The sequence below is a fragment of the Pseudorca crassidens genome, chromosome 10 (genome assembly GCF_039906515.1).
Source record: "Pseudorca crassidens isolate mPseCra1 chromosome 10, mPseCra1.hap1, whole genome shotgun sequence".
Taxonomy (NCBI): Eukaryota; Metazoa; Chordata; class Mammalia; order Artiodactyla; family Delphinidae; genus Pseudorca; species Pseudorca crassidens.
Genome location: NC_090305.1, coordinates 63633166 through 63657112, shown reverse-complemented (window position 1 = coordinate 63657112; position 23947 = coordinate 63633166). Strand labels below are relative to the sequence as shown.

The window sequence follows — 23947 nt, the reverse complement described above, 5'->3', positions numbered from 1 at the left end:
CTCAGTAGTTGTGGCACACGGAATTAGTTGCCCCGTAGCATCTGGGATCTTCCCAGACCAGGGGTCGAACTTGTGTCCCCTGCATTGGCAGGTGGATTCTTAACCACTGTGCCACCAGGGAAGTCCCTATGATTCATTTCTGAGTGTTAGACAAGATCTCATCTTGGGCCCTAGAAGAGGTACCCCCCCCCTCCCCGCCCCACCCCACCCTGGTAACATAATACCTTCATGTCAGAGTTTCATGCAAAGGGAAATGGCCTGGAGAAGGCTAGCTGGCTGCCCAGACATGACCCCATAAGATGGTGAGCTCTTTGCAAATTGACACCAGGGGAGGCAGAGTCAGTAAAACCTGAGCCAGTTGGCATCACCTGCAGAGTTGTCTTTCAAAGGAGGACTCACAGTTAGCCAAGTTCAGTGACCAATTACATGCAACAATCAAAACACCACTTCCGGGCTTCCCTGGTGGCGCAGTGGTTGAGAGTCCGCTTGCTGATGCAGGGGACGCGGGTTCGTGCCCCAAACCGGGAAGGTCCCATGTGCCCTGGAGTGGCTGGGCCCGTGAGCCATGGCCAATGAGCCTGCGCGTCTGGAGCCTGTGCTCCGCAACAGGAGAGGCCACAACAGTGAGAGATCCGCGTACCGCAAAAAAAAAAAAAAAACCACCACTGTCCAATAACTGAGCACGTACTGTGTGCCTCTCTCACTCCTAAGTGCTTTACAAATGTTATAATTTCATCATCTCAATAATCCTTTTTTTAAAAACGGATGTGTGGTACTGGCACAAAAACAGAAATATAGATCAATGGAGCAGGATAGAAAGCCCAGAGATAAACCCACGCACATATGTCACCTTATCTTTGATAAAGGAGGCAGGAATGTACAGTGGAGAAAGGACAGCCTCTTCAATAAGTGGTGCTGGGAAAACTGGACAGGTACATGTAAAAGTATGAGATTAGAACAGTCCCTAACACCATACACAAAAATAAGCTCAAAATGGATTAAAGATCTAAATGTAAGGCCAGAAACTATCAAACTCTTAGAGGAAAACATAGGCAGAACACTCTATGACATAAATCACAGCAAGATTCTTTCTGACCCACCTCCCAGAGAAATGGAAATAAAACCAAAAATAAACAAATGGGACCTAATGAAACTTAAAAGCTTTTGCACAGCAAAGGAAACCATAAACAAGACCAAAAGACAGCCCTCAGAATTGGAGAACATATTTGCAAATGAAGCAACTGACAAAGGATTAATCTCCAAAATTTATAAGCAGCTCATGCAGCTCAATAACAAAAAAACAAACAACCCAATCCAAAAATGGGCAGAAGACCTGAATAGACATTTCTCCAAAGAAGATATACAGACTGCCAACAAACACATGAAAGAATACTCAACTTCATTAATCATTAGAGAAATGCAAATCAAAACTACAATGAGATATCATCTCACACCAGTCAGAATGGCCATCATCAAAAAATCTAGAAACAATAAATGCTGGAGAGGGTGTGGAGAAAAGGGAACCCTCTCTTGCAGTGTTGGTGGGAATGTAAATTGATACAGCCACTGTGGAGAACAGTATGGAGGTTCCTTAAAAAACTACAAATAGAACCACCATATGAGCCAGCAATCCCACTACTGGGCATATACCCTGAGAAAACCATAATTCAAAAAGAGTCATGTACCAAAATGTCCATTGCAGCTCTACTTACAATAGCCAGGACATGGAAGCCACCTAAGTGTCCATCATCAGATGAATGGATAAAGATGTGGCACATATATACAATGGAATATTACTCAGCCATAAAAAGAAACGAAATTGAGTTATTTGTAGTGAGTTGGATGGACCTAGAGTCTGTCATACAGACTGAAGTAAGTCAGAAAGAGAAAGACAAATACTGTATGCTAACACATAAATATGGAATCTAAGGGGGAAAAAATGTCATGAAGAGCCTAGGGGTAAGATGGGAATAAAGACACAGACCTACTAGAGAATGGACTTGAGGATATGGGGAGGGGGAAGGGTAAGCTGTGACAAAGTGAGAGAGTGGCATGGACATATATACACTACCAAACGTAAAATAGATAGCTAGTGGGAAGCAGCCGCATAGCACAGGGAGATCAGCTAGGTGGTTTGTGACCACCTAGAGGGGTGGAATAGGGAGGGTGGGAGGGAGGGAGATGCAAGAGGGAAGAGATATGGGAACATACGTATATGTATAAGTGTTTCACTTTGTTATAAAGCAGAAACTAACACACCATTGTAAAGCAATTATACTCCAATAAAGATGTAAAAAAAAAAACAGATGTGGAAGCTGGGGTTCAGAGAGAATTCAGCTGTCTAAAAGGACACAGATGCCAATGGATTTATTTAAAAGGAGAAACATAACTGTCAAGTAGTTTATGAAGGAAGGCCAAATTGAAGATGACTGCCTGGTGAGCACTGGGATGGCGAGGGCTGCACTGCCCTCTCTCTCACAGTAAGAGGGTGAGTTGGTATCACGAAGCATCTCTAAGCATTAGGCATGTGAGTGCTCCCCTGCACCCCAGTGAGATGGCCTGGTTGAGGAGACAGTAACGCCTTTTCTGTAGTTCTGGATTCTACTTCAGGATTCCTCCACCAACACCAACCCTGGGGGGTCTTCTTATTCCAGACATCCATACAAACACACATCCAGGAACCCACACAATTGATTAGGGCCTGACAACTTGATTATAACTAAATCCCAATTCTGTCTCCAACCTTGGTTGAAGATTTGCAAGTTTCCAGACTCTGTAGACCCACATATAAAGACAGTCTCTTGGTTCTGCTCTCCCAAGGAGCTAGTTAACCCATTACCTGTAGGTTTGCTAGTTAACACTAAGGGCAGCCTATTTCTATGTCTGCCATAGAACACTCTATAGCTGCTACACATCAACAGCTAACTGCTCAGAGAATTAAATGAGACCACGGTGTAAAGGCTCTTGCAAGATGCCTTCAGCATAGCAAATATTGTATGTCAAATGCAGAAATAAATTTCTTGGTGTTTTTAATCTGAAGCTACCAAAAAGATGGACTAGAATAATGTATGTGAAAGAATGCTGAAAATCATCAAGTATTTCCTGGTACTTGTTCTCCACTTTGAGACCCTGGACTTTCTCCCTGCAGTGTCACTGGTCAGTGTGAGCTTTTGCTCAGGGCTCTGGCTTCTCTGCAGGTCAGCACAGAACCCAGGTTCGGTGTTCACAGCATGCTTGTCAGGGCTCACTCTGCCCATCATCTAAGCTGGCCTCTACTTAACATCCCAGCCCTATCCACTCCTTCCCCGCCTGGCCAGGACCTATGCAGCAGGATAGCTGGTCTCTCTCAGCGTTGGAGAGGGGCCCCATGGATGGACCCCACAGCTTTACCACAGTCAGTGCATGGGCTACTGTGGAACCATCCTCATGAGAAATGCCATAATCCAGACAGGAGGAGGACATTGACGGGTCCTTGGTTTCAATTTAAGTCAAATGCAAATAAAAACTGACATCAGAACAACCCTCTTCCTGAACTCAAGAACCAAATGCCAAGTGCATTCGTGAAGAAAGAGGCCAAGGGGTCTGTGTTGCTCAAATTCTCCTGTTAGTCCCACCCCTCAGCTCTAGCTGAGATTGTTTTCCTGGGGAGCTGATGAAGGCAGAACTCCATAAAGTTCCCACCCACCTCCACTTGTGCAATATAGGGCTGTTAGCCACTCAGGGAGGAGGTTGTGTGGGCTCGGGGTTCCAGACCCCCTCGCCATGGAGATGGGAGGGATGAGTCTTTCTGATCTGTTGCCTGATCTCTTTCTGCTCACACCTGTTCCCGTGGTCAAAGCAGCAGGCAGACATGAGGGGCCCTCTACCCCTTTGCTTTGTCTCACATTCTGTTCTGCTATCTAAAGGCTCCATCCGGGCTTCCCTGGTGGCACAGTGGTTAAGACTCTGCCTGCCAATGCAGGGGACACGGGTTTGAGCCCTGGTCTGGGAAGATCCCACATGCCGTGGAGCAACTAAGCCCGTAAGCCACAATTACTGAGCCTGCGCGTCTAGAGCCTGTGCTCCATAACAAGAGAAGCCACGACAATGAGAAGCCCGCGCACCACAATGAAGAGTAGCCCCCGCTCACCGCAGCTAGAGAAAGCCTGCACACAGAAACGAAGACCCAACACAGCCAAAAATAAATAAATAAATTAAAAAAAAATAAAAAATGTAAAGGCTCCATCCAAACCATCTCTTGTTCATCAAGCCTGGAGACATCCTGTTTACCCTTCAATCTCACCTCAGTCACCACCTCTAGGAAACATTCCCTGACATCCTCCCTGCCTCACACCATCACCTCGCTGTGTTTCCCCAGCCCAGGGAGCCTCTAGGACAGCACTTGTACTTCACAGCATAGCATCTTTATGTATATGCATCAGAGCTCACAAACTGGCAGATTGCTAGTTGAATTTGCATTGCTAAAATATTTTGTTTGGCCCACAATATGTAGACATTTTCTGAAATTGGTAGCCAATGTTTATAGTTAAGAGAGTTTACATAAAAATTGAAATTTCCTGTCTCTCTTTTAAAAACTTGGACGTTCTGGAAACAGTGGACCCACATTTCCACATGACAACCAAAAGCTGAACTGAGAAGTGGCTACCCCTTTAGATGGAGCATGAACTCTCATGATCATGGTTCCCACCCAGCCTACTCCTCACATTTGTTGTTATGTGTCTGGCCTCTGCAAGAATTTGAAACTGCAAAGTCTGATGCATGTGTTTCTTCCTCTGCTATGTGAGGATAATGAAACCCATGTGATAGAGTTGTAATTAAATGTAGAGCATTTGACATAAAACATATTTAATAAATATTTGTTCCTTCCTGGGGCAGATTGTTTGTAAAAATGACCACAATTATTCCCATCCCTGTCTCCACACCCCTTTTAATATGATGTTGCAGGTTCTCCCAGCAACAGGTGGAGTCTATTCCCCCATTCCTTGGATTTGGACTGGCCTGTGCCTTGCTTTAGTCAATAGGATGCAACAGAAGTGACATTATGCCAGTTCTAAGCCTAGGCCTCAAGAGACCTGGAACACTTCCACTCTTTCTCTTGGAATCCTGCCTCCACCAGAAGAATAAGCCTGGGCTAGTCTGATGGGGGGGGTGAGAGACCACATGGAGCAGAGACAAAACACCCCAGCTGAGGCCATCCTAGATCAGCCAGACCCCTGCTAATCCATCTACTGTCTGCAGATGCATGAATGAGCCCACTCAATATCAGAAGAACAGTAGACTGATCTCAGCTCAATGTGCAGATCTGCAGAATCCTGAGCTAAGTAAATGGCTGGTGTTTTAGGCCACAAAATCTTGGGGTTGTTTTTTACACAGCAAGAGCTAACTCATACACTCCCTCCTCATGAGCCTGGGATGGCAGAGGCCATGACTTATTAATTTCTACATCTTCCTCAGGACTTGCAACCCAGGCTTCACCCAGAAAAAGCTGATGACAAGAAGGAGAAAGGGCTGCTGGGCATTGGTGCTATGTCATGGCTTGGGTACTCACCCTGAATCAGATCCATTGCCACACAGTAAGGGATCAGAAGTGCCTGGTTTGTTGGTGTAGAAATCTGCAAAATAAAGGAAGAATTGAAAGCCTCACATGGTTCTCAACCCTCAACTCAAGCCTTGAGTGGTGAAATCAACACCTGCTGAGTCTTCTGCCAGAGTGAGGAGAGAGCCCTTGGCCATGTGCCCTCACTGGATATGCTGAGACGCCTGGAAGGGGAAATGTCTCATCTGGGAAGAGAAAAGCTGAGCAGTGGCTTCAGCTTTGAGCTTCCTTCAGCAGAGGCAGAATGACCTGCCTCTGGATTTATAGCTCATTTCCTTGTAAAAGGAAATTTGGCAACAGAGAATGGGGGGGCCCAAAAGTAAAACACAACTCATGAGAAGCATTTCAGCAGAAAAGAGGAATCAAAATATATGTCTATACAGGTATGCAGGGGCTTCACACCCCCTGCCAACCAGACCTGGGTCCCTATGACAGAAATTCCACTCCCGTTTTTCATGAGAAGAGTAATTGGCCGTCTCGTTGACAACTGTGCAATTCTTGACACATTTGTTCTTGAGGTTGCCCTTGAAGAGCTGCAGGCCCACCAGGGCAAAGACACTCAGGCAGAAGATGGTGAGGATGGTCACGTCAGCCAGCTTCCTCACCGAGTGGATCAGGGCTCCCACGATGACCTTCAGCCCTGTGGGAAGATGACACCGATACTGTCACGTGGATGAGGTGCCACACGCAGAACACACATGTGTGCCTGGCACGCTTGCATCTTAGCCACCCTACCCTCTCACTACACACAGGTGTGAGGTATTTTACAAACTCTAGGGCAGTTCCAACCCCAGTTTCTCATCTGAACCTTGTAATAAGTCTGAGAGGCAGACAGAGATTATTGTCCCATTGTAAAGATGAAGCAACTGATATCCAGGCAATGCATTTCATTTTAAAGCTAATAAATTCTGGAGAGTAGCAATTCAATTTAAAAAGTAATTGATGAGTACCTGCCATGTTCCAGGCACTACACTAGGCGTGAGGCTACTAACTTCATTCCAGTCATTTGGTATCTGTTTTTCTGTCCTTATCTCAGTCCTGGGAGGCAGCTCAAGGCTGGGGACACACGTACCTCAGTGTGTGTGAGTGTGTGAGTGTGTGTGTGTGTGAGTGAGTGAAAGAGAAAGAGAAAGAGAGGAGGAGGAGGAGGAGGAAGAAAGGAGGGAGAAAGGGGGAGAGAGAGACATGCAAGGGAGATAGAATGAGACAGAGATGCAAAGACACAGATGTACATAACAGTGTGAAGCCATGAGGGACACTGAGAGTCACTGAGGAAGAAACAGAGAATCTGAGAAGGAGCACAGCTGGCAGCAAAGATGGGGCCCCTGCTTGTTTAAGGAAAGATGATTTGTTGCTCTGGCAAAGGAAAACACCTTCTTCGGGAAAGCAGCTCCCCAGGTAGCAGAAAGAGCTCTAACCAGGGAAGCAGACTGTGATCTAGCCTTGCATTCTCATTCTGGTCAACAAATAACCCATTGAGCACACCCCTTGCCCCTTGTGGTCCCCTCTGGGAGCCGAGCAATGGTTAAGGCACTGGCCTGTGGTGGGGCTGTCTGATGAGTGAGGGGAAACTCCATAGCATTATTGAGCAGGTGGGCACACAGAGGAACAGCCCCTCACAGAAGCCTGGGAGTCGGGGTAAGATGGGGTGGAGGGTGGGGAAGATGGGAAGGACCAGGGAGTCTCCTTGAGGAGGTCAGAGCGTGGCAGAGCCCTGAGGATGCATATGAGTTAAGTGAAGAGAGAAGGAGGGATTTCCTGACAGAGGAGCAGCATGGCCCAGGGCTGGGCAATGAGCAAAAGCTTTGAATGTCTGTGGAACCACAGGCAGATTCTGGAATGTGGTGTGAGGTGGGTACAGGAGAGAGATGAGGCAGGGAGAGGAGGAGAGTCAGGACAGGCCAGGTCTTGTAGACAAGGCTCAGGGTCTTCCTGGCTGGGAGTAGGTGAGAGAGGTACCAAGCAGCAGAACTGACTACTTATTGCTCTGATTTTCTTCATGAAGAAGCTTGTCCAGTGCAAGTTGGCAAAGACTTTTCAGTCGTTCCCTGCAGAACCAGTCACAGAACCGTGGAAAGGGACTTCTACTCTAGCGTGAGTATTTCTATTTCCCAGATGAGGGCATGGGTTCTCAGGGGTGAGGGAGGGTAGATAACCCATCAGGTCACAAGGGAGAAGCATTTGAGTCCCATCTCAGGGCTGTTACCTGGTCTCTGGCCTCACTATCCCCTCCATCAACCCAGTGGAAGATGAGGAGTATCACTGGGCTACTTATTGGAGGCCTGGTAAGATAAGCCCTGGTATACTATTTTTGTTTCTGAATTGCCTGTAATCAAGAATTGTCTAATTATTTTCTCTTCTGTGGGTCCAAAGACAGGGCTGAGGCCCAAATTTTCAGATCCATGGAAACGGGGAAGATACTCACCAGAGCCTAGGACTGCCTTTTTCCTTCTTCACTGTTTCCAAGTTTACATTTTGGTTTAAAGTATAAATGAGAATCTGACTAGAGGCTTGCCTGAACCCCACAATGAGAACATAAAACGAAGACTTGACCTTTTTGTTCTTTACGGACACCATGGGGTACTGTGGACAGAGTGTTGGCTGAGAATCAGGACATGAGGTTTCCAGGTCACAAATGCCTCTAGTGATGAGGATTTGGGATTGTGTTTTCTACTCTCTGGGCCTCAGTTTCTTTGTCTCTTAAATGGGGACAGTAGTCCATGTCCCAGAAATTTATAGGGCTCTTGTGAAAATCAAAGTGGGACATTAGGCTGTGGAAACAAACATAAGCTCTATGAGTAAATGTACTGGTTAAAGCGGCTCACCTGGGATCACAGACACTGTTTTTAAAGCTCTAAGGACTCTGAACGTCCGCAGGCCTGAGATCCCTCGGAGATCTATGGCTTCACCAACATACCTGTAGGACCAGAAGTCAGTCAGCATCTCTGCAAGAAGAGGTACTTGGGAATTCAGGCAGCATAAATAAGGACAATTTTGGGTAACACCAGCCTAGGAAGGACCCAGAACAGACACTGAGAACCTACTAGCACTTCCACTTATAGACTGACATGAACACTGATTTAATTAAGGCAATATTTTCCAGAATGGCCCCTTTGAGAAGATGTATTGTGATCTAGAAGGCTCCGTGTGCTACATGTGTGGATGGATATTCAAGCATGTGGGTGTGGCCAACCCGTCTTCTCAGGCACTGGTTCTCAGGTAAAGACCTTCATATCTGGTAGGTACAAGGCTGAGCCTTGTCTGATCCACTTTGACAGGGCAGTTATCAGCTCAGATCTGAGGTCTCCAACTTCTCCCTGAGTGTATGGGACTAACCCTAGAAAATGACTCCCAAAGCAACAGTCTTTGGCAAAGAAACCCTAGGCCACACAGTCCCGAAAGAGGAAGCTGGACAGAGATAAGGAAACATCCCCAGAGTGGCAGCCTGGACACACCTACAAGCCCTACACAGATGCACATACAAGTCAGTGTGGAGAAATACTCACGCCAGGGTGATGACACTAAAATCCAGCCAGTTCCAAGGATCTCGCAGGTAAGTGAACTCATTTAGACAAAATCCTCTTGCCAGTATCTTTATCAAGGCTTCAAAGGTATAAATGACAGTGAAGACATATCTGGGAGGGAAGGTGGAAAGGGAGTATTAACTGTGCCTTGGAGAGAGCTCAGAGGGACAGTGGCTGTGATTGTTCCAAAGGAGAACGTGCAAAGATCATCGCCAAGGTGGGGAAGGGGAAGAAGGGAAGGTAGGGAGATGAGACGCAGACGGAGGAACTCAGAGGAGTCACACATATGGGTGGGGTGGGATGATCGGCAGCCTCTGCTGCTCTGAAGGTAGGCAGAGGGCGATGGCAGCTGAGAACCTCTGGCACCATGAGGTTCAGAACAAAGTTCCTCCTGTTCCATGAGGCTCCCCGAGGATTTCTGCCCTGAGGGAAGCTGGCAACTCCTCTCTCAACTTGTTGATGGCTGAAAATATGGAAGAGGGAGGAGGCCCAACTACATCCCTCCTCTCCAAACTTCTCTACTTCTGACTCTTTTCTTCTCATACCGTGCCTGGTCTGCCAGCATTTCTGGCCTCAGGGATCCCGGTCTGTTTACTGTCTAAGGCAGTAAACAACTAGGTGTCATGGAAGAAAAAAGCATCTGAGTTCACACACATTTTCTCAGGAGGATGGTTCCTGTTAGAGGAAGTCATCTCAAAACAGCCACTCTGCTGGGCACTTTGTGGGTTTGGATTTGAAGAGATGGATCTGAAGCTTAGGTTGAGAGTAGGGTAGTGTTTCTCAAGTGTTCAAAATCCCTCCATCACCAACAGCAGTGGTTCTCAGACTCTAGCACGCATCTGACCCCCTGGAGAGCTTGTTCAAGCATCTGATTTCTGGGCTGCACGTCCAGAGTTTCTGACTCGGTAAGTCTGGGGTAGGGCCCAAGAATTTGCATTTCTCACAAGTTCCCAGCAGAGCCTAATGCTGATGGCCTGAGGAACTACACTTTTAGAACCACCGACCAAAGGGATTCAGATGCATGCATAAATCACACTTAATTTTGGATACATTACATTTTAAAAGTTATAAAATTCTAAATGTAAGCCCTGGTATGAAAAATGAAAAGACTTTTGATTAAATATGGCAGATTGAAGACATGTATTTACCTCCAACCTTTTGGAAATCCTTCTTAAATGATAGTAAAAAGAATTTTTTAAAAAGCATAAATTCACTAGGGCAATGATAATGGAGAACATAACAGCACTCTGGAAATTAGAGTGAAGATGGATGAGTGGTAACTGACAGAGCAGACCCTAGAAAGCTGAAACCTTAGCTGGAAGTAGGGAGTTCCCAGAAGCAAGTCAACCCACATGGCAGAGCTCCTTAGGACTTAGGGATGCTAAATACCTCTGAAAGTGGGGCCTGGGGAGACAGTGGCAAGAGGGTCTGAAAGGGCAGTTTGAAAATCTTTACAAGAAGCAGTTGGGCTTTCTAAATCCCCCTCCTCACCAACCATTCAGGGAGGAACTGCCTCCTCTGATCTGGAAATAGACTGGATTGAACAAGAGGGAGAGAGTTGCATCCTGAAACAGGGGTATAAAGGAAAAATTTACATATGTACTAAAAGGCAGACAACCTTCCCACCCACCCACTTCTTCCCCTCAGTAAGTTCCTAGAAGCCTGTCAGTCAGGTTAACAGCTCAAGAAGTTGCTGCACTTTTAATATGGACAGCCAGCCAATGATCATCAGGAATCTGAAGCCTACTTCTAACACCAAAGACTAAAAGAACTGAACAGGAAAGAAAGAAAAAGAAAAAAAGACAATGCAGATAGAAGAAGAGTCAGGAAAAAACCCTTATCATTAATATTTTTAGAAAGTTAAGAGATGAGAAGATACTGGATACATATAGAAGGCTATAACAAGAATATTCAAAGAACAAAAGAGAACTTTTGAAAATAAAAATATGATAGCAAAAGTAAAACATTAATAGAAGGGCTAGAAATAAAGTTGAGGAAATCTCACAGAAAGTGGAACAAAAAGAAATAAATAAGAGGTGATTAAAAATATGAAAATTCGAGAATTAGACTAATAGGTACAATGTCTGATTAATAGGAGACCTAGGGATTTCCCTGGTGGCCCAGTGGTTAAGACTCCACTCTCAATGCATGGGGCGCAGGTTCGATCCCTGGTCAGGGGACTAAGATATCACATGCTGTGCAGTGGCAAAAAAAAATAGGAGATCTAGAAAGAAACAGAGAAGGAAATAGACAGGAGAAAATTACCAAAGAAATAATATAAGAAAATTTCCCTAAACTGAAGGATCAAAATATTCAGCTAAAATACCCATGAGTGTTCAGGAAAATGAATGAAAAAGGTTCATATCAAGGCACAACATCACAAAATTTGGGAACACTGTGCACAAAGAGAAGAGCCTAACTTTTTCTGAAGGAGTGAAAATCACAGGTCACATACAAAAGATTGAGAATCAAAATACCATCAGATTTCTTAATAGCAAAATTGGAGGTTATAAGACAGTGGAACAATGTCTTCAAAATTGTGAGGAAAGTAATTTCTAATTTATAGCTGCTTCCCCAGCTAAACTGTTTAGATGAGGCTAGTATAAAGATATGCCAAGTCTCAGAAAATTTATTTCCCACCTACCCATCTAAGAAAGTTACCAGAGGATATGCTCCACCAAAACAAGGAAGTAAACAATAACGAGGAAGATATGGGATGCAGGGGAGTGACAAATGGAATCCAAAAGAGGATGGAGAAGGAAAAATCTCTGGAAAAGAGCTGTACATCAGGCCTAGGGAACATCTAGACCAGATTGAGGCAGGAGTTGAGGGACTCTAAGAAGGCTTTCCCCAAGAAAAATGGAAACTGATGGATAATCTGATACGTTCAAGTAAATTTAAGCAATAATTAAACCTCTGGAGAAGAGTTTAGTGATAAAATACAGAAATTAGTGATAAATATACAGAAAACTGAGCAAATGAAGAAATTAAATCCTTATTAACTCTAGAGAAAGCAAAAACATCGTGCAAAAAGGAAATGTAACCAAAGTATACTGCATGATACAGCTGTGAACAGTATTTGCTTAGCAATACTATTATATAATCATATATGTAGTCAGACAATGTACATATTGTCTGATTATCTAACCAAAAATTATGATATAACTATATTGGGAAGAGGAGTGTGACAGAAAATGAGTGTTTGTATGTGGACCTAATCCCCTTTTCTTTCCATAACAGAAAGCTAATAGATAATATCTAATGTGGAAAAAATTTTTTAAATAGTAGTCTGAGGGCTTCCCTGGTGGCGCAGTGGTTGAAAGTCCGCCTGCCGATGCAGGGGACGCGGGTTCGTGCCCCGGTCCAGGAAGATCCCACATGCCGCGGAGCGGCTGGGCCCATGAGCCATGGCCACTGAGCCTGCGCGTCTGGAGCCTGTGCTCCGCAGCGGGAGAGGCCACAACAGTGAGAGGCCCGCGTACCGGAAAAAAAAAAAAAAAAAAAAAAAAAATAGTAGTCTGAGTATATCTTTAGAGCTAGAGAGGTATCAGAAGAAAGCAGTAAACAAATGGTGAGAGTGGTTGCTTCTGGAAATATGGGATTGGGGTGAGGAGATGAGAAACATGAAATTGCTGTTTTTGTTATAATCTTTATGGAGCTATGTGACCTTTTAAACCATGGATCTGTATATCTTAAATAAAAGTAAAAATTAAATTTAAAAGTGCATAGCAGTAATGTTTCTTTCCTATCTGTGAGAGGAGAAATAGTGTTTGAAATCATTCACAAAGAAATCTATATCTGCCTGGGTAGCAACCTGAGCTGTCAGCTGCCATAGCTTGTTGGGTTTCCCCCCACTCTTTATGTTTTCTAAATTAGAAAATCTTAACTCAGAATTATAGGTTGTTGGGAAGCTTTGACAGATATTTTGGCCTTTCAGGTCAAATGCAGATCCAGAAATTATGGAGAGAGTTCTCTCCAAAGGCTATTTTCAGTGTTTCACCAGAGGACAAGTGTCCCAGCTTAGTGCCACTGAAAGCTAGAAGGTTAAAGTTCTCGGCTTGGGAGACAGCAGCTGATGGAGTCACATCCTCTCTCTGGTGACATTTGGCTCACAAGGTATTTCTGCATGTTCAGTTGTAGCATTTGGATGTGATTTTTAATATGCAAAGACATATCTTAAGTGTTTTTCCTGATGAATGAAGAAAAGCATTGGTACTGGGGAAAAGTCAAACTCTCAGCCACTGAGCCATTTGCACCAATGTTAAGTTTTAAGAAGTCATGATGTCTAATCATTTAAAAATTCTGATATTTAGACCCTGAAGTCAAAGATCCAGACTATTCAAAATCCTAAATGTACTCCTGAGACATGCCATGTGTATTCACAGAAATAGTCATTTTAAAAGATTTAATATCTTGCTGGAAAACACTGCAAACCTTTTCTTGCTTGCCAGCCAGAGCAATTCAGTGTAGAAAAGCATCCTGTACTCACTTGTTTCAGCCCTGTAGGCTGAAGAAACATATACTAAGTGGTCACAATCAGTTTATGATCACAACTTCCATGATGTCCCTCAACAGCGAATCAGGGTCTGGAAGTATGCTATGGACCCTCGCTATTTTCACAAATAATGTACATACCACATTGGAAGCAACATCTTCCATTGGTATAGCGATGCCCTTCCTTGCTGACCATCTAGCTGGAGCTTCTTCAATATCAATTCAGCTATCTTTTCTTTTCTTTTTTTGCGGTACGCGGGCCTCTCACTGTTGTGGCCTCTCCCGCTGCGGAGCACAGGCTCTGGACACGCAGGCTCAGCGGCCATGGCTCACGGGCCTAGCCGCTCCGCGGCATGTGGTATCTTCCCGGACCAGGGCACGAACCCGTGTCCCCTGCATCGGCAGGCAGACTCTCAACCACTGCGCCACCAGGGAAGCCCTATCTTTTCTTTTTAATTGTAGTAAAATACATATAAAATTTACCCACTTTTAAGTATACAATTCAGTGGCAATAAGTGCATTCACAAAATTGTGCAACCATAACCACTAACCATCTCCAGAACTTTTTCATCATCCCAAACAGAAACTCTGTACTCATAAAACAACTACTCCCCATTCCTCCCTCCCCTGCTCCCTGGCAACCTCTGTTCTACTTTCTGTCTCCATAAATTTGCCTATTCTAGGTACCTCACATAAGTGGAATCATACAATATTAGTCCTTTTTGTGTCTGACTAACTTTACTTAGCATAATATTTTAAAGGTTCATACATGTTGTGGCATATATCAGAATCTCATTCATTTTTCAAGCTGAATATTCTGTTGTATGCACCTACCACATTTTGTTTATCCATTTATCTGTTGATGGACATTTATCCATTTATCTGTTGATGGGACATTTGGAAACAACCTTTTGACTACAGTGAATAATACTGCTATGAACATTGGTGTAGAAGCTAACATCCCTTTTTAACTCTGTTTCATAGTTTACAAACTAATCTTTAATTAAACCAGAAATCTCATCTTTTAAAATCAGCTTCATGATAAATAGGACAAAAAGTCATTGATCACTTCTCTCTCACATATATGGTGAAACTGTACTGACAACTGATTTATTCACAATTTTATTCAACTATAAAGTACAATGTCTGCTTGTTTACATACATAAGAGTCATTGATTTTTAAATGTCAGTCACATTATAAGAAATCCAATATTTCTGATGAAGGAATTCTATCGATTATTTCTCGCTTTTTTTCCAACTACAATCTTTGCCATTGATTTTGAAGCTGGTTTCATATCGTACTGGCAAGGGTATAATTTTGCTTGTTTTTGCTATGAGGGCAAATGATGACTCTATAGTTTTCATGTCTTTCAACTTTTAACATCAAATTTTGACAATTTTGTACTGGAAATCCTTATTTTCTATTTGTACTAGAGACAGTCAGTTGGTTTAAAAGTGAGGTTGATAAACTTTATTAGAAAATAATATGGAAGTTTTGGTAGCTTTCTATTATTACTTGATAAAATGTTGAGATAATAACTTAGGTACTAGAACAAAAGGCTCATTGATCCAATAAAATTTAATTATCATTATTCATTGTCATGCTCCGTTTTTTTATTTATTTTTTATCAGCTTTTGTGAGATTATCCACATCCATTGTCCACTTGTCTCATGACATACAGATTCAAGCTTTATGTCTGTGACAGAGTCCATTCATTACTTATAGGATTTATTTTTCTATTTTCATCACTATTGTTATATTTCTGCAAACCACTTTTGAAATGATGGTTCATTTTCTGAATTGTAATATTATGTAGTGGTAAAGATGAGAAATGCAAGTTTAACAAATGTAAATGTAATGTCATAGGACAATAAAATACATTAGTTAAGATAAAGTGCCCATGATTAATTCCATGTTAACCAGTATGAACTGTCAGTCCTTGAAGTTCATACGCTGCTCTAAAGAACACGAAAAGTCAGAAATTCTATGTAAATTACAAATAATCTTACATTTCAGATTTTTAACTTATCTGTGCATAAAATGATTGCATTGCTTTTTCTTCTGAATCTGTCACATTTTTTAGAGGCTACTGAGAGCCTTCTAGTGACCAGTAGAGATCCTTCTATTACTTATTGAGAAACGCTGCAGGGGATAGAGAGCTGAATTACTCTGCAGAACAGAGTGAGAATTTGGAGTTCTCAGGGACAAGAGAGAAAGAAGACAGTGAGGCAGAGAGATGGAAAAGCAACCCAAAGGGACAGCTTATGAGAGAAGATTATAAGTCAGCCTCATTCACCAAGATAGGTCAAATGAAGTGCTGGCAAACTGAATCTAGCATTGATTAAGCTAGAACCATTAAAAGAGATTAGCAAATTTATTAATGTAAACTACTATATTAACAGATAAAAGACTATTTGATAATCTTAATAAATATAGAAATATTGATAGAAACCAACACTCATTCAAAATGAAACTCTTAAACCAGAAGTGAAAAGAAATTCCCATAACTTGATAAGGAGTAATTATGAGAATCCCATAGTTATCATGATAATAGTGAAATACTACATGCATATTATTTAGAATCAAGAACAAAAGAAATACGCTCACTATTATAGCTTCAATTCAGCATTGTGATGAAAGTCCTGGCCAGTTCAATAAAACAGGAAAAATAAACAAGTGGTATAAGAATCATAAAGGAAGAAACAAGTTCATCATTATTTGCAGATGATATACTTGTTCAAATAGGAATTGTTAAAAGAGTTCTGCAAGGTTGCTGAATGCAAAACCAATGTACAGAAATTTAATAACATTAATTTATTTTATCAATAAAAATAAATATTCAAAAGGGCAAGCAAAATGATATATAATGTACCTAGAGATAGGATATGTAAGAACTTTATAGAAGATGTCAAATGTTATGGAGGAATATAAAAGAAGGCATATATATATTAGGAGATACAATTATATATGTCATTGTGGCAGTTCTTCCTGTGGTAATAAATAAATTCAGTGCATTTACAATCAAAGTTTCAACAGAGTTGTAAGACAAGAACTTGAAAATCTGACCCTTAAATTGATATGGAAAAGTAAAGAAACAGGAAGAACCAAGATAATTTTAAAGAAGACAAATAAGGAGGGGTGCTATGATCAACCAGGCCAAATCTTATTATAAAGCTTTTAGATTGTATGGTGTTGACTCAGGAGTGACAAATAGCTTACTAGGAAAACAGACTTGAGTATGCATGAGAATCTGGTGCATGACAGAGGTAGTAGAAGGAATCACTAGAGAAATGATAATCTACTAAAATTGGTGTTGGAATAATCTTTATGGAAAAATATGAGAAGCCTATCACATATCATACACATACACTCAAAAGTCTGGGAGGATGAATTATCTACATGTAGAAAGAAATATGACTTTTAGAAGGAAATACAGGAGAATATATTATGGAATGTTAGATAGCAGTAAAATATATATGAAATGGATACATACATACATAGTGTTTTTAAAAATTTTTTTCTTCCCTAGAAATTTTATAATTTTAGTTTGGTTTTTTTTTTTTCCCATCTAAGAGTTCTCTAAAAGAGGTTTTAAAAATTATCAAGTGGAAAGGTCTCTTTTTTTTTCTAATTTTGTTATTATTTTCTCATTTTATTGTAGTGTGATCAGAGAATATTTTCTTTATTATTTTACTTTTTGGATCTTGTTAAGGTTTTGTTGTTTAATATCGGTCAATTTGTATAGTTATTTTTCAGAGAATATAGTTTGAAAGATATTAATTAGATCTATCTTACTATGTTACTCCAGTTATCTGTATCTTTACATACTGTTTTATACATTTGATCTGTCATAGGGCTGAAAGAAATTAATTATACTTCCCTATCGCTACAATATTCTTGTCTACTTTTGTCTATTTTATTCTTGTCTTGTATATAATTTTTGGTTTATAAACATTGTTGCCACATTATTTGTTGCAAATATATACATTACTGTTTATGGATTATTTAGCATTACAAAGTGTCATTTTTGTCCTGTTTAATAATTCTTGGCCTAAATTCTACCTTCTCTGATGTTAAGATCATGCCTCCTGCTCTGTTTGCCTTTGCCTATATCTTTGCCCATTCTTTAATTTTGACCTTTCTGTATCACTTTGAGTGGTATATTTTTTAGTCAACGTAGAGTTCAATACTGCTTTGTTATATAACATGACTTTTTTTTTTAAACAGATGAGTAAAATCCATTTATATTTATTGACATGATAGATTTATTTGATCTTTGTTTATATTACTTTGTGTTATGTTTTTTATTTATTTATTTTTGACTTCATTGGGTCTTCATTGCTGCGCGCAGGCTTTCTCTAGTTGTGGCGAGTGGGAGCTACTCTTCGTTGCGGTGCGAGGGCTTCTCATTGTGGTGGCTTTTCTTGTTGCGGAGCACGGGCTCTAGGCGAGTGGGCTTCAGTAATTGTGGCTCACGGGTTCTAGAGCGCAGGCTCAGTAGTTGTGGTGCACAAGCTTATAGTTGCTCCGTGTCATGTGGGATCTTCCCAGATGAGGGTTCGAACCTGTGTCTCCTGCATTGGCAGGCATATTCTTAACCACTGTGCCACCAGGGAAGTCCTTGTGTTATGTTTTTAATAGTTTTTAAAATATTTCATTGTCTGATATTTTTTATTTGCTTTATTTTTTTCTGTATGATTCTGAATTTAGAAGAGTTTTTATTTTAGTTCTGGTAGTTGCCTTAAAATATACATTTATAATCAAAACTATGTAATACATTGCCTTTACTATGCTATCTCTTTAAATAATATCTCTGATTGCCATTAATTCTCTTTCCTTTTCCCTCTGTTTTATCCATCATCTGAATGTATTAATAATATCTTTTTCCTGCTTACCTTTGTACTGTTAAATGTAATTATTTTTCATTCCTTGATGTATCAACTTTAAAGAGTGCTCTTTAATTTCTTGCTACTATAGAAGTGACAATAAGTGAACATCCTCTGCTCCCATGTTCTTCCCTCTTTCTAGTCCCAGTTTTTGCTATTTGTACCATGTCAACATTTTCAGGGCCTCTGGAGTTTTAGGGGGTAAAATGACTTGATCCCCATTTTTATCCCCCTCTGCAGGCACTGTCATTTAACAAGCCCTCGTCTGCTGAGTCATTTACCGTCCTCCACCCACTTTCGGTCTTCTGAGATTATTTTGACATCTTTTGTCCTCTGTGCTTTCCTTTCTACTTCTCTTTGTTCTTGTATATTTATACTGTTCTTATTCCCATGCTGTCATTTCATTGGCATTTTGAGAGGGTTGGGGTAAAACATATTCATGCTATTTTCCATATTTAACCAGAATCCCCAAATAACTCTTACTTTTGATAGAAAATGCTTTGCATTAGAAATTTAAAAGGATAGAAATTTTACATGCTATATCATCTTAGTATATATATGTGTGTGTGTGTGTGTGTGTATATATATATATATATATAGAGAGAGAGAGAGAGAGAGAGATAATAAACTACAATTCTAACAGCAATTTATCTACATAGTTACTGTCTTCTGACATATTTTTCAGTATTCTGCATTTAATGCAATGGCCATTTATTTTAAATTTATTTTGTTTTGAAGCTTTTCATTATGATATGTAACAAACATAATGAAAATGCACATGAAACAAAAATTAGTTGTAAAATGAACGGGTCCAGCCGCTCTGCGATATGTGGGATCTTCCCAGACCGGGGCACGAACCTGTGTCCCCTGCATCGGCAGGCGTACTCTCAACCACTGCACCACCAGGGAAGCCCAGTTTTTTTTTTTTTTAACCTTCAAAAAGCTTGATGTCTTTGTCTTTCACAAAGAAATTTAGATCTTAATCCACCTAGAACTGATTTTTGTGTTTGGTGTAAAATTGGATGTTCAATGTAATTTTTCTGTTGGGATTCCTAATTCTTCAGCATCATTTACTGAAGACTGTCCTTTCCCTGCTGTTTTGCAGTGCCACTTTTGTCAGCAATTCAAGGTTTGTACGTGCACTGGCCTGTTTATGGGCCAACTATTCTGTTCCACTGGTCTGACTAATCTTACACCAATGGCATACTGTTTCAATCATTAGAGCTTATAGTAAATCTTGATATCCAGTAGAGCACATTATTTTCTCCTACCTTGTTTTTCTGTCTCAAAAGTGTCTTGGCTATAATTGGCTCTTTGTATTTTCATATAAATCTTAGAGTCAGTTTGTCAAGTTATATTAAAAAAAGCCTGTTGGGAGCTTTGCTGGTGGCGCAGTGGTTGAGAGTCCACCTGCCGATGCAGGGGACACGGGTTCGTGCCCCGGTCCGGGAAGATCCCACATGCCGTGGAGCGGCTGGGCCCGTGAGCCATGGCCGCTGAGCCTGCGCGTCCGGAGACTGTGCTCCGCAACGGGAGAGGCCACAGCAGTGAGAGGCCCGTGTACCACAAAAAAAAAAAAAAAAAAGCCTGTTGGGATTTTGATTGGAATCACGTTAAATTTATTAGTCATTTTGGGGAGCCTTACAATATTGTGACTTTGAATCTAAGAATACAATATATCTCTCCATTTTGGGGGTTTCTGTAATATTACTAAATATTTTTATAATTTTCTTTTTAGGGATTTTACTCATACTTTGATAGTCTTATCTCTAGAAACTTGATATTTTTAACTGCCAGTGTAAATGGTATTCTTAAAAACTATTTTATTTTCTGTTTGTTGCTAGTATATATATACAATTGATTTATGTATATTAATTTGTACCTAGCTGCTTTTCTATACTCTTATTAATTCTAATAGTTTACCTCTAGATTACATTGGCTATTTTATGTACATAATTATATTATCCATAAATCATGGCATCTTTGGTACTTCTTATTTTTTCTTTGAATTTTATTTTTTTATACAGCAGGTTCTTATTAGTTATCTATTTTATACATATTTCTTTTCTTATTCTTATACCTTTTCTTTCTCTTCCTTGCTTTACTACACTGGCTAGGATCTCCTTTACAAAGCTGAATACAACTGATGTAACAGAGATCTTTGCTTTTTTTCCTTCTGATGTCAAAGAGAAAGCTTGCTGTGTTTCACAATTAAGTATGATGTTTACTCCTTTCTTCAAAGTGGTTACCCTTTATCAGAGTACAGCAGTTCCCTTCTACTTCTACTTTTCTAAGAGTTTTTAATCATAAACAGATATCAAACTTTATCAAATGACTTTTCAGCATCAATTAATATGACCACTTTATTTTTCTTCTTTATTAATAGAAATAGAACATATTTTCTATTGTGGCATGTATTAATTTACAGTCAGCAAAAGACAAAAATTACAAAGTTGGAAAAAGAGAAAGCTCTACAAAGCTCCTGTTATTATACCAAAAATATGCCCTGCTTGAGCTGGGCAGGGGGCAACCGTCCCAGATGGTTTGGTGAAGAATGTTTTTGGAAAGCCCACACAGTCTGAAACTACAGAGATTCTATCATTAACCCAGGGAGATAGAATAATCTCAGGAATTTTACGGTCACTTTGAGGTATACAGCCAACAGCTTCATTCATGGGTTATTTTCTGAATATGTTCAAGAACCATTTGTTCTTGGTTCTGCATCTCTTTCTCTTTCTGAGTAGGACTTCCCTCAACTGCATTCAGGTGTGCACCTAACAGGTGAGGGGGGGAGGCAGGGGGTTCATCTGCCCTGGCCACCCCAGACCAATGAAATCAGACCCTCTGGGGCTGGACCCAGGCATTAATATTTTTTAAATCTCCCCAGGGGATTCCAATGGGCAGCCAAGGTTGAGAACCACTCATCTATAGCTCTTTGAAGCTGAATATCATATGTGTGTTTATGAAACAAAGTCCACAGAGAAGATATCTAAGCATTGCAAAGTCAGATAGGCAATAGGATTCCACATTACCCAAATGAGACCAAGCAGGATGAATAAGAGAAAAAAGTCGCCCAGTGAAGGAACAGAAGGAGAGGACAGAAAGGAAAGGCACAAGAATGACAGCAAATCTACTCACTCCATTCTCTCTGGAAGTTCGGTTTGGGTCATGCCCACACAATTGACCAAAATAGTGATGGTTATAAATAAACTGAACCACCTGAGAGGCCTGTGTTAAGGAAAAGCTGAGAGTCACCACGTTTTCCTGAGGTCACTTCTGATCACCTTGACGCTGAATTGATTAAATCCATAACTCTTTAGCTAGGATCAACTTTATGTTCTTGTCACATAATAACAGCTGACACTGAGTGCCTACCCTCGGCTGAATACTTCGTCCACATTATTTCTAATACAACTAACCTACAGGTGGATATTATTACCTACACTTTGGAGCTAAGCAAACAGGCTGACAAAGCTTAAATATTTTTCCAAGGTCATATAGCTAGTCAACCATGGCGCTGAGATGTGGACTCAGATTGTCTGAAAATAGAACCCTGAGCAAGATGAAAAGAAACAGAATCCCTTTTCCAAAATGTCCTTCTGCCCTGACACCTGTATTTCACTATACAATATGGCCTGAAATTTCATCCTGCAAATGTCTCTTTTTTCCTAAAAGACAAGGAGAATGCAATAGCGCCTCCCTTATCCATGGTTTCATTTTCTGCAGTTTCAGTTACCTGTGGTCAATGGTGGTCTGAAAATAAGCTTTAAATTATCCACCATTCTGAGTTAATGTGATGACATTTCAGCCTTCCCACTCCCTCCCACCAGGGATCCCCAACCATTAACATTGTTTGCTTCTGACACCCAACCATCGACATCATCATGGCTCCATGATCTGGGGTCACCCAAAGCACATGCTCCTCCCTCTGACTTATCATCAGGAGGTCAATAGTAGCCTAATGTCCTGTCACAATGGCTACATCATTTGCCTCACTTCATCTCATCACGTGGGCATTTTACCATGTCACATCATCACAAGAAGAAGAAGAGTGAATACAGTACAATAAAGAGAGACCAGGGCTTCCCTGGTGGCGCAGTGGTTGAGAGTCTGCCTGTCGATGCAGGGGACACGGGTTCGTGCCCCGGTCCGGGAAGATTCCACATGCCGCGGAGCCGCTAGGCTCGTGAGCCATGGCCACTGAGCCTGCGCATCCGGAGCCTGTGCTCCGCAACGGGAGAGGCCGCAACAGTGAGAGGCCCGTGTACCACAAAAAAAAAAAAAAAGAGAGAGGGACCACATTCACCTAACTTTCATTACAGTATTTTGTTATAATTGTTCTATTTTATTATTGTTGTTGTTAATCTCATACCTAATTTAATCTCTTGCTTAATTTATAAATCAAATTTTTTCATAGGTAGGTAAGTATAGGGAAAAACATATAGGGTTCAGTACTGTCTGTGGTTTCAGGCATCCACTGGGGGTTTTGGAACGTATCTACCATGGATAAGGGGGAACTACTATACTCCTAGGAAGTTAGAGATAAGGGGATGGCTACACGCTTTCATGGTAATCAGGTTCGTCAGATTGTTTTTCCAATTTAGCTGAGATCAGGCACACTGAGGAAATGGACATCTGGTTAGGAATGGAGGCAGGCACAGGGGAGTAAAATGCCGGCTCAAGGAGAAGATCCCAAACAGGATTAGGCTGTTGAGGAGAACTCTGAATAGCAAGAGGGGAGAATCTTAAAGGAGAGGTTGGGGGCAAATGCATTACAAGAAGGGGATAGAGACACTGAAAAGTAAGGTGAGTGGAAGAGGGTAAATAGATGGGGCAGAAATGTTGGTGGCGAAGTCCAAAGATAGATTTCCCCCATTGGACATTTTTCTGAATTCCTAACAATTACTTCCTAAAGAAAACGCCTGAAGATGTAAGCTTGACCTACAGAGTGAACCACTCATCTTTCATAATTTCAATTTGAGCAGAAGTATCTAAATCTATTTTAGTTTTCTGTAAATGCCTTTAATGTGCCCTGTTTTACAGTTATTTAGGAACCCATCTATTTTGAAAAGGGAAATTCTACTAATTAAACCACATTTTCCTGTTGACTTGCAATTAAATTAAGAAATGTGTTCAGGTTGGGGGGAAATGTTAACCCAAGGATTAAATTAAAATCATATCTCCAACTCCACAAACCTTTAAAGAATTATGATATATTCTGATAATATTACTTGTGAAAACATTCAGAGCAAATTTGATTAGAATTATAATTTTGGTGAAATATTAATAATAGGAGATTGAGAATTCCATACCTTGAATAATATGTGGGGGGCTGGAGCTACAAAGTTCATGAGATTTAAATATATAAATTCAGACTTTTGTGAGAAGGAGACCCTTAACAGCTTTTCTGTCCAGCTGTGACTCCACCCAGCAATTATTTATTCAT

The 23947-nt window shown here is 41.0% G+C and overlaps 1 protein-coding gene across 1 annotated transcript in view; it reads right to left on the bottom strand.

The window, feature by feature from the left end:
* SCN10A (sodium voltage-gated channel alpha subunit 10) overlaps window positions 1-23947 on the bottom strand; it is an 88300-nt gene that overhangs the window by 49099 nt on the left and 15254 nt on the right. Inside the window, exons 4-8 of the mRNA XM_067754058.1 lie at window positions 21640-21720; window positions 9103-9231; window positions 8422-8513; window positions 6015-6236; window positions 5549-5612 (exon numbers count right to left, since the gene is read on the bottom strand). Coding sequence (XP_067610159.1) covers window positions 5549-5612; window positions 6015-6236; window positions 8422-8513; window positions 9103-9231; window positions 21640-21720 — 588 coding nt within the window. The remainder of the gene's footprint in view (window positions 1-5548; window positions 5613-6014; window positions 6237-8421; window positions 8514-9102; window positions 9232-21639; window positions 21721-23947) is intronic.